The 17,154-nt window shown below is 36.5% G+C and overlaps 1 protein-coding gene across 1 annotated transcript; it reads right to left on the reverse strand.

Annotated features, from left to right (window-relative positions):
• Window positions 1-342: 342 nt before the first annotated feature.
• On the reverse strand, window positions 343-11,458 carry LOC141845053 (serine/threonine-protein phosphatase PP1-like). Its single transcript, XM_074733073.1, has 4 exons — window positions 11,015-11,458; window positions 1,578-2,137; window positions 1,210-1,471; window positions 343-682 (listed from the first exon to the last, which is right to left on the reverse strand). Exons 1-3 carry the CDS (start codon window positions 11,190-11,192, stop codon window positions 1,253-1,255), a joined length of 957 nt encoding a protein of 318 aa, XP_074589174.1. The 5' UTR covers window positions 11,193-11,458; the 3' UTR covers window positions 343-682; window positions 1,210-1,252.
• Between the last annotated feature and the right edge of the window lie 5,696 nt (window positions 11,459-17,154).

Here is a 17,154-nt window from a genome sequence, read left to right on the forward strand (position 1 = left end):
ATCCTTCATCTGGAGAATGAGTCAATCGGAAAACGGATGCCTCTCAGGCTGAAACCACATCATTGTTAGAATTTTAGGGATCAGTGAAGGGTATTGCACAAGAAACTCAACGAAAACAAATGATCAAGAGTAAGATGTTAAACACCAAACTTGAATCAATTAAACTTTTGAAGGTTGCAAAAACATTGTGTCATCATTGCTCTGTGTAATCATCGCTCTTTGTTCATTTGCCAAGCTGATGGGTGATAGTATGGCCCGATACTAATGGGTAGAGAAAATTCAAACTTAAGAGAATGTGCCATTTCTGGAGGCAAATTGGATAAGTCAACAGCACACACTTGGTTCAATAAGATACTACTCTGGCCACTCTTCATCCAGATCAAGCAATTTCAAAATCCATGAAGTTAAGCAAAAGCATGTAGCGAATCGCTAGGAACATGTACACATCCAAACAGGGACCCACACCAAAATTCCATTGGAATAAATACATTAAACATGCTCAGAATGCAGCGAGGTATATTATGAGCGTGCATTGTTAAATAGCATTTAAATGTTTAGGCTCCAAGATTTGCTCGCCGTCACATGATTTTGTACCAAGAAGAGAGCTGAGAGTGGAAGCTCTTGAAGTAGGTAGAAATGGTCAACTTCATTAGGCAGCAACAGTTTTGTGCATACATCATATCTGAATATATTGAAAAATCCATGAAATTTAGCTTAACACCGATTTAAAACAAACCTTTACCAAATAGCACTCACCTGTAACAATTTTATAAGTGAAGCATGAAAAAGTTTGGGGTGGATTAGGTTTTTAACCTGCATTAGAAGTTGTCTAAACCTATCTCCAAGTTGTGGAGATTTACATGGTTTGATGATGAGGACGACCATTTTGAGAGCATGAAAAGAAGGCAGAGTTAAATGATTTACTTCCAGAACTATATAGTTTCATTACTAAGTTGATTGCTCCAAAATCACCAAACAAACAATTTCTCAATGGAAAAAGAATTCCCTTGTATCATAGTTATCAAAAAATCAGATTGAGTACTTAGGTAGCTCAAAATGATGAATCTTCAACTTTCATGATTACCTATTTGGAAAGGATAAGGTGATAAGGGTATAATCAAACAAAACCAACCCTTATTAGCTTCAATTAAGCTACATCCGAGAAACTCTTGTTCTGGAAATAATGTTGAGAGAAGAAATGCATAATACCTTGACTATTGGAAAAAGGATTTTGCTCCTCAATGCAACAATACTACCAAGCAGAATTTCCAGTTCTAGAAATTGTTGTAGCACCGAAACCTATTTTTTTCTTGTCTGATACTGCTGGCTTCAAGATTTGGAATGAGCACATCAAGGTCTCATCCACACTCATCATAGCACCAGCATTATCAAATTCACCACAGTAATTTGGAGCCGAGAAAATTGTTACAAGTTGCCTGTCAGCAAAAAATTCATATCCATCCTCCACCACCTAATACCAAAAAAAAATCTAGAACTGAACAACGTAGGTATGGTTTATACACATGAATTCAAGTGGTGTATGTTGTGTGTGAGTGGATGAGAGAAAGATCCCTAACCTGGTGAGCACGACAAATTAGGTCCAAATCATTCTTCTGAAGAAAGTCTGCAACTCTATCAGCACCAAAAGTATATGAAACACCCCTATCATTCATTCCCCATCCTTGGACCTCTTTATTAGGATCTGACCAAAGAAGATCACAGAGCAATCCACTGTCAGGAACATCAGTTGGGCGAGCTAGGTTTCTGATCTGGTCCAAATTTAGTAAATCTGGAGAAAGACCACCATGCATGCATAGGATTTTTTCATCAATAAGAGCCGCCACTGGTAGGCAATTAAAACAATCAGTGAACACCTTCCAAAGTCTCACATTGAATCTGCGCTTACACTCATCATAGAAACCATAGATACGGTTTATGGATGCACATTCATGATTACCCCGCAAAAGAAAGAAGTTTTCTGGGTATTTAATCTTGTATGCTAAAAGAAGGCAAATTGTTTCAAGGCTTTGTTTCCCACGGTCCACATAATCACCCAAGAACAAGTAATTGGCCTGCGGTGGCAACCCACCATATTCAAAAAGCCTCAAAAGGTCAGAAAACTGACCATGGATATCACCTGTTTGCAGGAAGAAACATAATGTCAACCTCTGCAAAATGAATTAGCTTTGCAAGACCCATGGTTAAAAAATACCAAAGGATAAAGTATTCTTGGGCAATTTGTATTTCTAGTTTTTTTACTTTGAAAGTAGAATGACTTTACAATTTTCAAAATCTTAAAAAACTGCCAGGTCATATTTGTAATTTTCTTTTTAAAAAAATATGAAGTGTACCTGTGAAACACTAGAAAGCACAATTTCTAATAATAGAAAAACCAAACCAAAAAAAGAAATAATTATTTTAAGTCAGAAATTGTGCTTTCAGAAAGCAAAAGCAATGCAACAAGCATGTCAGAAATGTTTCCTTCAGTACTCAACAATCAGCTAGCAGTACTTAGGGTTAATGATCATTGCTAAGAACTTGCAGTGATAGACGTAACGCATATGGCAACAGAAATTACCCTACATGAAGCAGACAGCGCAATAACTACTCCCATGTTAAAATTTGTCACTAAAAAGAATAGAGATGCTTTAGCTACTAGTATAATTCAATAAGCTTGAACACGTCAATTGTGGATGTTATTACTTAATTAGAAATTGTAATCTAAAAAACACAATCAATAAGGAAAGAGAAAAAGAACATTGAGTAGGCATGATAAAGGAGAAGACAGATAACTAAGAGCTCAATTCATTTCCATATATGTTTTTCCTACAAAAAAACATCACATCATCAAGAATTGTTGCCACATCAATCATATAAGGGGAAAAGGAATACTTCAATGTCATTATTATATTTATAGCCTTCTTCCGTATCTCCTGAACACTTGAGGCAGTAGATGCCATTAGAAAAAGTAAAATGGAAAAAAAATGCTAAATATCATATCCCATTATCATGATCAATAGAATCCTCACTCCTTTTTGAGAACAACCTTCCCCTCTCAAGAATCAAGATTAATTTCCTTTCCTCAATCAAAATATTCTTTGGCAGGTATTTCATTTTTTATTATCCAAAACATGTAGCTGCTGTATAGTAACACATAAGTGTCACTATATGATTGGTACATTCGCAATAGGAGTCATACAATCAAAGAAAAGGAAATGAACACTCTGTCGACACTTCCAACACACAGGAAACTGTTCCAAATTCAAACTGACGTCAAAGTAATTATTTTGTTGTAGAACTAAGATAAATGGGAAGATCTAACACCACATTTAAAGTAGAAATGGTATGAGTTCTATTTCTGAGCATGTGAGAAAGAATAGGGGAATAATTGGTACACCAGCTTTAATTTCTCAGCATATAGCTGGTTCATAGACAATGACATCAAACACCTTGTGCAGACTGGTGTCTTACTATATGCTTTGACCACTTGTGCACAAAGAAGAAAAAAACTCAGTTTTTCTCTTATTCCACATACTTCTGTAGATTATACAGAAAATCAAATCCCTTGAATGAAGATTAATTAACCATCTTTCTGTTGTTGTAAAGGATTTTTAGTTCCATTTTTGCTAACAGATAAGCTTCCATAACTAGTAAAAATATTCTTCCAAACATTTTCACTTTAGTTTGCTTTCTTTCTTATTTGTCATCATATTAGCTAACCTATGTCAACATGTGAAGTATTCCAATTGGGAGAAACCATAAAACAAATAAACATTCAAAACGAAATGGAAGTTCTCTGCATTGTGTTAAAGATACATCATATATTATACTAGGAGCAGTAGTAACTCAACTTTTAACAATGGCCGATTTCTAGCAGATGGGTGGATAGTTTACACCGCATAAACATTACAATTTGCTTTAAAATTAGGATAATTTATTATGAGCACTGAACACCATGACAATTTGACGTTTGTTTTATGCTAAAAATCAATCTATTACACATCATGTTGTCAGTTGAACACCATAACAATTTGACGTTTGTTATATGCTAAAAATCAATCTATTACACATCATGTTGTCAGTTGAAAGAGTACCAATATTGCATATATATTACACATGAATAAATTATCTAAAATACCATAGGACAGCCCAGAGTGTATAGAATAAAAAAACATTTGCGCACTAGAAAAAAAAAATGAACCAACAAATATCACTATGATCTGCTGAAGCATTAATTAAAGTGCAGTGTAGTTGAACCACACAATACAATTGCAAGAGTGATGAGGATTAGACAAACAACATCACTTTCTCGAGTAGCAAAAGGATCGAACAAAAGAATTTACAGCAAGCCTCGTGTATTATTTGGCAAAAATGCCCAAAAGACAAACAGGAAAAAACAACAAATTTTACTTTCTCAACTCCTTTATAATAGGCAAAAGTGACTGCTCTACTCCTCAAGCATAAATAAAAGAGAGAGAGACAGAGAGAGAGAAGGTATCAGTTAAGGTTTAAAATTAAATTCTATGATGATTTTATCACTGTTGTTGGTTCAGAACATGGTTTAAAATACCCAATGATTCAAGGGCATGGTTTAAAATACTATGTTGAACATTTCATTCCGCCCGCCGACCAAAATCGGCACACTCAAGGTACTGCGGCACGAAGGCCACGCGCAGGCCTGGTGGCCGCCGCGGAGGCTTCACGCAAGCACCAAACAAGGCGAACAAGAAGCGAGACGAACAGAGGAAAGGAGAAGGCAAAAACTTAGCTTTTAATTAAATAACTTAAGTTAATAATTTTAATCAACTCCTAGGTATAGTTAGGATAATTTAAACAGGCTTAATTAAATCTTAATAAAATTATCTCATTAATTTAATATATATATTTTTAAATATATATATATTTATTTTTTATATTTTTTTAAATATTTAGATTAAATTTTTTTATTTTTAATTAATATATTTTATATTTAAAAAATATCAAAATCATGCAAAGTAAATGTGAAGTCAAGAAGCAATGACAAGGAGAAAATGTAGAGCACAGCAGTTGGATGAATGAAAGAAAATCACCTGAAACTTCGTCATTTTCTCCTCTAAGCAATTACAAGTTCAACTAGTTTGCATCAAAGTAAACATGAATACATATAACTCAAAGGGATCAATGAAAATGACCAGTTAGTTAAATCACATCCAGTTAGCCAAACCACATCCTGTACAAGCCCCTCACTGCACTCCGATTAATTGACTCCCATCACAAACATAATAAAGTTTTGAACCCAGTTTATGTACAAGTACTTGTTAGAAGCGAGCAGGCAATACCATAACAGTCAAACTTCCATATAAACTTGTCCCTACCTCGACCTCATAGGAACCAGAACACCAGGAACAAGACTCTTAATTAAAGAAATCAGTGCTTCCCGATTCAAGACTCTCTCAACTGGTGCATAGCCTCTTAAAGAAGGAATGAAGCCTCCAAAGTACAGAGAGTTTTCTAGGAGTTCCAACACAGATAATCTAACATGCACAACATATTCACTGTCTTACAGTAGTTGAAAGCAATGGGAAAAAAAATAATAACATAATTCATCCAAGAGTAACAGCAATAGTTGACGCTGAAGTTAAAAGGAAAGACTAAAAATGGAACAAGAACAATCCATGTGTGATTAAATGAACATAATAAAAAGACAATAAAACCACAAAACTATTAATGCAAACTAGGAACTTAATTTCTAAAAGGTGATTTTGGTAACTCCTCTTGTTTAGGAGGATAAGTTACTTAAGATAGCTTTTAAGATAGAAATTGTTACAAAAGTTTAGGTAGAAATTTAATTTAGTTTGTTTCTCTAATTTGTAAATTGATTTATTTCCTCTTTTGATTGAGTTGATAGGTATTAGATTACAATTTTTTCTTGGAATATTTTTTATTTTATTCCCAACTTTCTTTAGGTTGGAGTGTTTCAAAGGTCCCCAACTTCCCCCATGTAAATCAATATCAGCCTAATAATAGAGTTTTCATTCTCTCTGTGTTTGTTTATCTCTGCGAGAGATAGTAAAATCCCTCACATTGTGTCAATTTCATCCTAATTTTTAATGCAAGTTTTGGTTCCATTTAATTGCCGCATTAAATATCACATCTTATTTGGTCTAAAAGTTTCAAAACTAAGATCACATATATCAAACTTCAGAAAGCTTGCTCAGTTACCTTTAGTCTTTTTAAGCACTTAGATTGGACTGAGTTGTTTGGTAAGTAGATAGTCAAAATCCTTATTCTGTGTCACCATTTTCCAAAAGTCATTTACCTACAGAACAGAAAGTGCATCACAAAAGATGCCCACAGTGCAACCTGTGAAGACTATAATTATAGAACTGAATAATTGTTGGGGCATACATGGCTTATCGACGATGATGACAATGATAATAAATACTAAAATAGATGTAGAAACAAATTGATGAGGACTAATGATGGGTAGGTATAATTCCCAATAAAATTATTGCATATTTGTTAAATTTTTACAAAAAAAAACTAGGGTTAATCTACCTTATGTAGCCCCTTCTAACTCAATATATATTATTCATAATCATAGTAGTACGTTTAATTGATGATGTTTCCAAATAGATTCCTAACACTCCTTTCAGATTGGCTCAAAGATACCATGAAAAGCAATTTGTTAACTGCATATCAGAACCTAGGACTCTTAAGGATTTAGTTAGCAAATCTGTTACTCTTAACTGATCGTTAGACCTTACAAATTCCATGAAAGTTTCATTGAACTGCATTTTCTCTTTAGCAGTGGCAATCAATTTTTTTGTGTTAAGATCTCTCGTAGGAGATTGGATTAAAAGTTATGTACATAGCAACTTGATTGTCATAATACCATTTTATTGGCATTTTAGGAGCATGTCATAAATCAACCAACAAGTGCTTAATCCACATAAACTCACATGTGACTAGGGCTATAACTATATGTTTCACATATGCACTCGATCTGGCTATGACAGCCTGTTTTCTTCTTTTCAAGAAAATCAGACTACCTATCAAGAGGATGCAATAGCTTAATGTGAATCTTCTGTCCAACTAACATCTTTCTTATAATCTGAGATCAAGGTGATCTCATTCTTTGATACAGGAGGCATCCCTGGAGCATTCTTCAGGCATGATAGAATCATCAAACCTACTATCAAATGGTGATGACTTGGAGCCACAAGAAGTTAGTTGAACATGTTCGCTCACTGTAATGATATGTCTGACCCTATATAATGTAATTCAATTTCTCAACAAGTCTCATGTGCATTTTTGGATCAATCAATACTTCTTCCTATCTTGGCATCAACCTTCAAATCAATAGGGTATCAATTGACTTCAAATCCTTAGGGGGTGAATAGTCGGTCACTCAATTGGTTTTACTTGTGTCTACATTAGTAATGCAATGGAAATATCAATCATGAACATGAACAATGCAAACACGTAGCTTGTTGCATGGTTTCAAAATCCTAGTTCCTATTCCCTGACCTATGACTTGTAGGTGAGTTACTCCTGGAATCCCTCTATACTTTCTCCTTCTTGGATAGGAAATGAGAATCCTCTGACAATCTTGCTTACAAAGAGGAACAAAAAGACACATGATGAGTAATACAATAAGAATACAATAAAGGAACAATCCAAGAGTGGAGCTCTTCTTTTTGCTTTAATTTCACTTGGTTTCACTTGTTGTTTGCATGCATCGGTTGCCACAACCTCTCTTGGTTTACATTCTTATACTCGTCTTCTTGTTCTAAAGAACTTGCTACTTGCTAATTTCCGCCTGTTCACTCAATTGTCATCTTACCACAATTGACTAATTCCACAACTGTTTCAACCTTTTGCACACCACTAATGGATAGTTGAGTCGACTGCACCTACCTTATGTTGACGGTCTCCTCAACCGATACTTGACCAATTGCTTTATTTTATCTCATAGACCATCTCATAGCTCCTACAATCAATTGACTATCATTGTTTACCAATTGACTATTTTTTCCCCAATCAACTGCCTGGATGACTAAGCTACAAACAAAATATTTTTGTTTATTGGCAAATCATCTTGAGTTGACTACCTAATCGACTCAACAATCAGTCGACTAAATCCAACCTTCGGATGACTAGATCATCGACTCCAACCAACTCTATGGTCAAGTCCTCGCCTAAGTTTACCTAAAACTCAAAGTGCACATGTCTCTCTTAGACTCTCCTCTCATTTAGACTTTTCTACCAAGAGGTCATGCCTCTAGAACTTCCTTGTCATGCTAAGAGACATTGCCTCCAGACTTACTATGCTACGAGACCTTGTTTCCAATACTTCACCATATACCAAAAGACATTGCCTCTAAGACTTTCTCATGTACTTATATCGATTAACCTTGACTTGGTCAATTCATGACTTCCACCTATCAAGTGACCTTATCTACGATACTTTATCATCTACTTGGTATCACCCATGGACTTCCACTTACTTAGCATTACGTAAATCTTGACTTCCTAAAACTTTTCATTTCCAAACATCAAGTTAACCTTGATATATCGCGATTTCCTTCACTATATTGAACTTTTCCTTTACCAACATGAGTTGAAGCTTTCTCTATATTAACACTTGTCGGATTTCATCCATTTCCAATACTAACAACTTTTCCCTTTTTTCAACATCTGTGACTTCATCCACATTGCCAACACCGTTGAACTTTTCCTTTGCCAACATTTGTTGGACTTTTCCTTTTACCAACACCTGTTGGACTTCTACCATTGACAACACCTATTGAACTTCATCCATCAACCTTGTTGAACTTCCTTCACTGCCAATACTTCATCCAATACCAACCCTGCTAAACTTCATTTGTCAACACTTGTTTGACTTCATCAAATTTCCTATTGGAGTTTTTTCACTGTCAAATATTTGATCAAGCTTAACCTACTTGACACACTATTAAACTAGCTTAAACATTTGGGTCAAATATAACCCTTTGACCACACAATCAACCATACAACCAACCATCAAACACCTTAATCTAACAACACCAAGTTAGAGCAAGATTGCTCAACACAATGCACCAAAGTTTATGGATCAAAGCGTTTAGCTATTTAAAAGCAATAAGTATGACAAATTAGCAAGCAATGATGCAACATTAAAATGGATGTGGTCAAATAAAGAATATAAATATTCTTAAGCAATTACGTGTTGCTCTAATAGAAAATAAAATGAAAGAAAATAGGTTGAAATAGTCCAAGCATGTTAAAAAGACAACCAACAGATTCTATAATTAGAAAAGTTGAATCTATTAGAGTGTGAGTTGTAATGTGCAAAAGGTGGTTAAAGAGAGTAATGAGTTCGTGTGATAAAAAAAATTTATTTGAATAACAGTAGTATTATAATATTGCATAAAGCTCAATGAAGACATAAGAGTCATGCACCCAACTCAACTAGTTGAGATAAACATGAGTTGATGATGATGATGATGAAGATTTAGGTTCCAACTAACCATTAGGATGTCAATTTCAGAGAATTTAGCTGAAATGTCTACAGCTGCAAATTATAATTCCATGGCAAGTAAAAAGATTATTTTTTTCAAAAGTAAACAGATTTTTCATATTTTAAGCAAATCTACAAAATCAAACAATGAAATAAAGGAGGCTACATGGAAACAATCAGCTAATATTAATAAATATCACAACGCAAAGCTAGTACCGCAAATCCTAGGTTCATGGAACCGAATTCTGAGATGTGCCCACTCAATTTGCAACTTACATGACAAAAATTATTGTCCCAACTGAGGATGCTTTGAAAATGAGAACATGCTGACTTGTAAATGTTGAGCATTTTAGTCACTAAAGCTTCGATTGCTTGTGAGGATTAGGAAGCACAAGAAATATTAAGAATGAATTAAGTTGAATTTTCAATCGTTATTTTAGTGGTCTTTTCTAAGTTTAATTGGAAGGAAGATAAAGGATAAAATTTTAAATTCACATTGAAAATGAGATCAATTATCTTAGAATTGTACAGTTGTAAATGATATCTGATTATGAAATCAATCACAGCAGAGGCAATGAAGATTGGCTATAATCATTAAAAGAATGGTCAATCTGTTTGTTGGTCCAGTAGGTATTTGCAACAACTAAGGTGGGAAACAAGTAGAGGGCATAAATTTCTCCAAAAAATGGATAATCCATTCATTCACACATTTCATTCCATTTCAGTCCATATTTGGACAAAACCAACTAATGGTGTGTTAACTTGGACAGAAATATGAGGAAATAAGAAAAAAGAAAAATGAGCTTATCAATTTCTCTTGATTGCCTGGAAGGAAGATGGGAGAAGGTAGAAATCATTCCGTCCAATTACTCCATTTTGTTTCCATCTGAAATGGATGGAATTGGAAGAAAACAAAGTTTGAGTTTCTAGCAATTACAAAAGATACAAAATTCAGTCCCTTGATTCATTGGAAGGAAGAGGAGTCAACTTCTTCATTTATTTCCATCCCAAATCCATGGAATTGTAGGAAATGGAAGTTTGAGTTTATAATAAATACAAACTTACTAAATTAATTTCTCTTGATTACTTAAGCAAGAAATTTAATCATCCGAGCTCTTCATTTTGTTTCCTTCCAAAATGGATGGAATGGGAGGAAAAAGAAGTTTGAATTTCTAATAAATACACAATTTACATTCTTTATTTTCATACTATTCACGCAAATAAGATGCGTGAAAGTAGGTGGAAGGAAGATAAGATAATTTATTGCCTTTATTTTCCTCTCGCTTAGACTATTTCTCTTCTCTCCTACTTCTTCCCATTCAAGATATCAATGTAAGTAACAGAAAGGAAATTTCTGTCTGCTGTTTCCCATTCACTCCTTTCTATTCACTCCATTGTCCATTGGAATAAACAAGCCATAAATTTACAATCTTTGCATAACAATTCTACAATGTTGTGTCAGCTCTAGCAAGATTGCAAAAGTAAAAAAAGAAAAAAGAAAAAAATAGGGCTTACCACAAATTTTAATGGGCGCCTCCAGTTCCAGGAGGTTGGGCTGCTGCAGGAAGATGTCCTTCGACACGAGACAAAGCTGCCGGACATCCGCCTCTAGAAGCTGAACCTGCTTCCCTGGCTTGCTACCCTTGACTTCCAGAAGTCGTTGGATGATTCCATCCAGCACCTTGGGATCCATCAGCAGCCCCCCTTCTCCCCCAAATCACCACGTAACAACACAAAGAAACCGTTAAAGCTCCGCCTTTCTGTCCTCCCCTCCACCGCCCCGCAGGCGCCGTGCACGAACACAAAACAGCCCCTCGATTTCGCCTTGCCGTTCTTTCTTAGCCGAAGCAAGAGCGCCGCTGTCGCTCCTTCGTCGGATAGGCCGATCGATTAGGGTTTCTTCTGATTTTCTCGGATTCGAGGATAGCGGACGCAGCGGCAAGCGGAACCAAAAAGGTACGGCACGATCATTTGTAAGATGGGGTATCAGTATTTGACGTGGTTGATTGGTTGTCGCGATTTGGACGGCTAGTGCGGGTATAATTGCAGCGTTTGTAGGACCCACGAGCAGGTCCCTTTGCCTCAATAATCAGCGGCGAGGTACATTCAAGGGCACGCAAAGCGTTTATTCTTTTCTCCCCTGGGTACCGCAGCCAAACGGTGACTCTTCCCAGTTCTACTAAATTTCATTATTATATTCAAATTTATATAATTAATATATATATATATATATATACAGGTCTGATATCCTGCCCGACTAAAAAACCCGACTCCCGTGCGCGACCGTCGGACCTCCCCGTGTTCATCGCCGCCGTTCGTCGCCGTCCGATCACCGCCAGCCACCATCCCGGGCTCGTTGGAAGCGCAACTCGACGGCGCACACATCGGCACCGGATTTCGGCCGGATTGGGCCGAAATCCGACCGGGATTCCGGCCGAAACAGAGCAGACGCGCTGGTGGCCGATTTCGCCAGAATCCGACCGGATTCCGGCCGAATCGGGGCCGGACTCCGGCACCCGCCGGACCGCCGGTGAGTTGCGGTTCCAACGGGTCCGATCTGGCGGTAATCGGTGGTCGGACGGCGATGAACGGACGCCGGGAAGCGGCGAAGGTCCGAGGAGAAACACTGTGCAATCGCGATTTTTGGACGGTGTGGGTTGATCGCGATCGGGCGTGGACGGCGTGGATTGATCGCGCACGGGTCGCGTAGAAATCCGTCGCGCTGTATATCATTTCTATATATATATATATTTGATATATTATACGGAGCATTTAAAATACTCTTTTTATTTTTTAAAGATTTGGATATAATATTTAAGATTTAAAATATAATATTTAAATTAAATAAAATTAAAATTAAAATTTAAAAAAAAAAATATACAATATATATATCTTAAACTCATTAAATTACCATCAAAAGATGATCTAATGAATCTTAAGTCTCAAGCAAAAGAAATTTAAAAAAAAATGAGAGAGATTTTCTAAAGAAAGGTATCCTCAAACGGTTAACAACAAGCTATGCAATGTGTGTAGCGCAATGATGACGACAACCAGGTTTGTGAGAAAGATTAAAAAATACACAAGCAAATAACGATGACAAAATTGAACTATCTTAAAAGCAAAGAAACAGATATGTAGGAGGAGTTTGTTGTTCCAACAAAAGAGAATAATAAGGTATCCTAAAAGAAGACCAATGAAAGGCAAAAAGTAAAGCACCTTAAAGATGACCTATCCAAAAAAAATGATAATCCCAGTAGCCACATCTCTGGGAGTAGTCGGTCCGATCCCACGGAAGTTTCTCACCGACCACCAGAGTAAATCGGGAAGCGCATACGGCGGCCAATCCAGATGCCCAGCATCCTTTGATTGCGTTCCCTATTTGGAAGAAAATTTCTACAAATATGCCGTAGCTGGGGATCGAACCGCGGGTCCCTGAGTTACAATCCGAATGTCCTACCGTTGCACCATTGCCCCGGGGACAAAGATGACATTAGGGTTGGGTCGGTACGGTATACCGAATTTTGCATACGATACCGTATACCGTACCGAAAATTTCGGCATAAAAAAATCTATACCGTTACCATACCGAAAATTCGGTATACCAGAATTTCGGTATATCGAAAATTTCGGTATACCGAATATACCGAATTTTTCGGTATGATATTATACCGAAAATGTTGGTATACCAAAATATCAAAAAATAATAATTTCATACCGATACCGATACCGAAAAATTCGGTACGGTATTATACCGTATCGAAATCTTCGATATACCGAAATTTTTGATATGGACGGTAAATATCGGTATGGTATCTGCGGTATACCGAAAATTCGGTATTTTTTCCCACCCCTAGATGACATATCCAAGGATCAAGGAAAATTGTTATTGTGGGAATTTTAACCACATAATTAAGGACATTTTCTCAAATAAGCAAAATAGGTCTCTCAATAAGCAAAAACCCTAAGTTAAGGTGCTCAGAGGGTTGATACTCAAAACCAAGATGGTTGATACCCTAAGAGACTAGTGTAGGAGATGTTTTTCTTCTTACACTTTGATCTTTGAGCAAGAGCTCTATATGGGCAACTCATCTAAATCCAAGTATGTAGGATTATAAAAAGTCATACTCAAGATGTCTTTAGGAATAGAGTTAATGCTCGTTCATGTCTTACATGTAATAGTGAGATCATTGTTAGTCAAGAGAGGCTTTATACGAGTGTTTGAGGCCGACAAAGTCATACTTGCAAAGAATACAAATTTTGTAGGAAAGTAAATAAAAATAAAAGGGTTACTTAAAATGAATATAATATTTTTAAATTAAGCAATAACACTTCTAGAATTACTCATTTGACAGAGTCATTTGGTAGTGTCATCTGAATTATGGCATGATTGTCTATGACATGTCAACTTCAATATGGTATGCAAATGAATGAAATTGAAAGTATTGCCAAGTGTTGAGTTTAACACAAGATACAAATGTGAGATTTGTATGAACACTAAAATATCAAACTTGTCATTCCATTGGTAGAAGGAGCATGGCACCTCTTGAATTGATCCATGGTGATATTTGTGATTTAAATTTCATGCGAATTAGAGGTGAAAAGAAATCACCTCTATCGATGATTGTATGAGATATTGTTACATGCTCTTGCTAAGAGGCAAGGATGAGAACCATGAAGTATTTAAAAACTATAAGAATGAGGCTAAACAATGACTTAGCGCAACCATGAAGATCATCTATAATGACAAATGATGAGAATATGGGGTATTAATCAAGTAAAGACTAGTTTGTGTACTTGATTGGTTTTGTGTTTGTTTATTCATTTATATTTCTATTGTGCATTGACATTTTGCAAAGATGAGCAAGATCGAATAATGAAAAGTATACGTGTCTATTCACCCCTTTTTTAATCATGTAATTTGATCCAACAAATAGCCCTCGATGGCTCATTCCCGGGGCCGCTAGTGGGATATGTAGAGTCAACCCTAGCATTAGGAAACTTCTAAAGTTTGGAAAGAGAAAACTTTTAGACGATTCAAGCAAGGAAAATTATTCTAGATCTAAAATGAAGGGCGAGAAAACCCAAGCAAGGAGAGAAGGGTGGCAATCGACCTTTATATAAAGATATAGACAACTAGGCAAACATTTGGCCTTCACTTCATTTCAAGGTCTTAGGAAAGTTAAAAACATTGCACCACTAGATCCAATAGTACAAAAAGATCTCAAGAAGATTGTGTCATACCATTAGGTTGGATGAAATAGAGAAATCTCGAAAAAAGTAATCATCGCAATCAACTTGATGTGACATGTTAAGGATTACAATGTAATTTGCCTAACCACGGGCACAAATTTGAAAGCACAAGTGGTAACATTTCAAATTGCATGGTAGCATATTTAAAATTATGGACTAGGCAATTCGTTCTCATTCCCTTCCAACTCAACCATTAGAAAGGTCTTCTTTGCAACGATTGATTCTTACAGCTCAACCCTTCCCCCCCCCCCCCCCCCCCCCCCCCCCCCCCCCTTCATAGCTACTCAGGGAAGTCGCCCCCTTCAACAACCGACCTCTTCACCTTAGTTGTGCCCTTTTCCATTTTAGAGTGTCTTACTGAGCTGATTGCTTGAATCAAGTCTCATAGACCTCAACTCAACTTAAAGTGGGAACTAGTGATACCCTAGGACATTAATTCATGCTAGGTTAGTAGACTATGATTACGCACCCTACTCCATGTCAACAGGCCATACTCAAATAGTCTACTTCAGGAAGCCTCCAGTTATACCAAGGACAAAGTCATTAACTCCATACTCAAGGGTTAGCTCCCAAACTCTATAACTAACCTATCCTCCCAAGTTCCTCATCTAGTTTGGCCACTTGAACTCTCTATCTAGCTCGACCTCCTAAGTTCTCTATCCACTTTGACCTCCCAAGCCCTCTATCTAGCTCAGCCTCTTGAGTTCTTTGTTTAATAATAGTCTTGGGTGCCAACTCCTCCATGATCGCTATACTGGGACAACAATGATCGAGCGGTCAATGCCACCATAATTAATTACAATTAAATTGAAACAGTCAGTACCCTTATTTTCCTAGAGATTGTGGAAGCCTCCAACTATACTAAAGGTGAGTTCATTAAATCTCCCTACTATTCAGACAGTGGTGATGGCTAAAGAGGGTGAATAACCTTTTTGCACTCGTTTGGTGATTACAATCTTGTCTAAAGTGTCAGTATGAAGCAAGCAAAATACAAATACTAAAATAAGAAAAAAAGTAAGAAGCAACAAAGATGAGAGATTTTACATAGTTTAAGAATGCTCCCTATAGGACCGGATAGATGCACTAAAGGGGGTGAATAGCACTCGTCATATTTTAAGTCTAGCAATGGAACATAAAAAAACTTAAAATAAGAAAATAATAACACAACATAGAGGATTTACTTGGTTCACACCCCCTAGGGTGCTACTCCAAGGCTTGTATACTTAGCATGAGTTCACTATCTTTTATTTCTTTTCAAAAATCTTTCGAAGGCAGAGAAACCTCTTACAAGAATTGTAAATACAAATAATATAAAATAAAGCATATATAAAGTAATACAAACAAGACTTTTTAATCGGTCTGGAAGCTCTAAATGCTTAGCACTCCTCCTGACATTTTCTCGATTGTAGAGCTTTGAGAACACTTTTCAAGCACAGAATGGATATCTTTAAGAGTAGATTGATATTTGAATGTTGAGCCTTCATCTCCCTTTTATAGAGTCGAATATGACTTTTTCGATCGACCGAAAAAACATATTCGATTGACCGATCCTTGGTCAAACTAAACCAAAGATCGAGCCTCACGATCTGCAGACTGAGTTACGTGATCTTGTTGTTATCAAGTTTTTCAATCGATCAAAACTTTTTCGGTTGATTGAACCAAACTCAATCATCAAAACCAACCCTGAGTCACCCAAAACCATCTGATCAACTGAATCAATTTCTAGTCGATCGGATCGGCCTTTTGGTTGATTAGACCAGCCTTCTGGTCAATAAGACCGATCTTTCAGTCTGAACTACCCTTCCGGTGGATCGGACAGTTCGAGTTTGGTTCTAACTGGTTCGGGTTTGTTTTAGAGGGTTAAGTTTGGTTCACTTGGACTTGGTCCGACTGCATCCAATTGCTTTCGTCTGCTCTCTAGTCTTGCTTCCAGGTCTAATTTCTTACAAAACAAGCATACAAACATAAAGAAACAAGTTTAATCCTTTAGTCTATTTGCTTACTAGGCTTACTTGATTCTTACTAAGAGTTTAATATTATATTTGAGATGTGTCCCCGGGGCAATGGTGCAACGGTAGGACATCCGGATTGTAACTCAGGGACCCGCGGTTCAATCCCTAGCTACGGCGTATTTGCAGGAATTTTCCTCCAAATGAGGAACGCAATCAAAAGATGCTGGGCATCTGGATTGGCCATATGCGCTTCCTAATTTACCCTGGTGGTCGGTAGGAAAACTACTGGGATTATCATTTTTTAGATAATATACTATTTATTAGATAAATAAAATCATTATTTGAGTGTATATTCTCTATGTATTTGACTTGATCTTAAACTCAATTACTGAGTTTTACAATACAACACATAGCATGAGAGAAATATGATTGGATCACAATTAGTGGATATCT

The sequence above is a fragment of the Curcuma longa genome, chromosome 14 (genome assembly GCF_044706935.1).
Source record: "Curcuma longa cultivar G26 ecotype Majalengka, Jawa Barat chromosome 14, ITB_CL_G26_1.1, whole genome shotgun sequence".
Classification (NCBI taxonomy): domain Eukaryota; kingdom Viridiplantae; phylum Streptophyta; class Magnoliopsida; order Zingiberales; family Zingiberaceae; genus Curcuma; species Curcuma longa.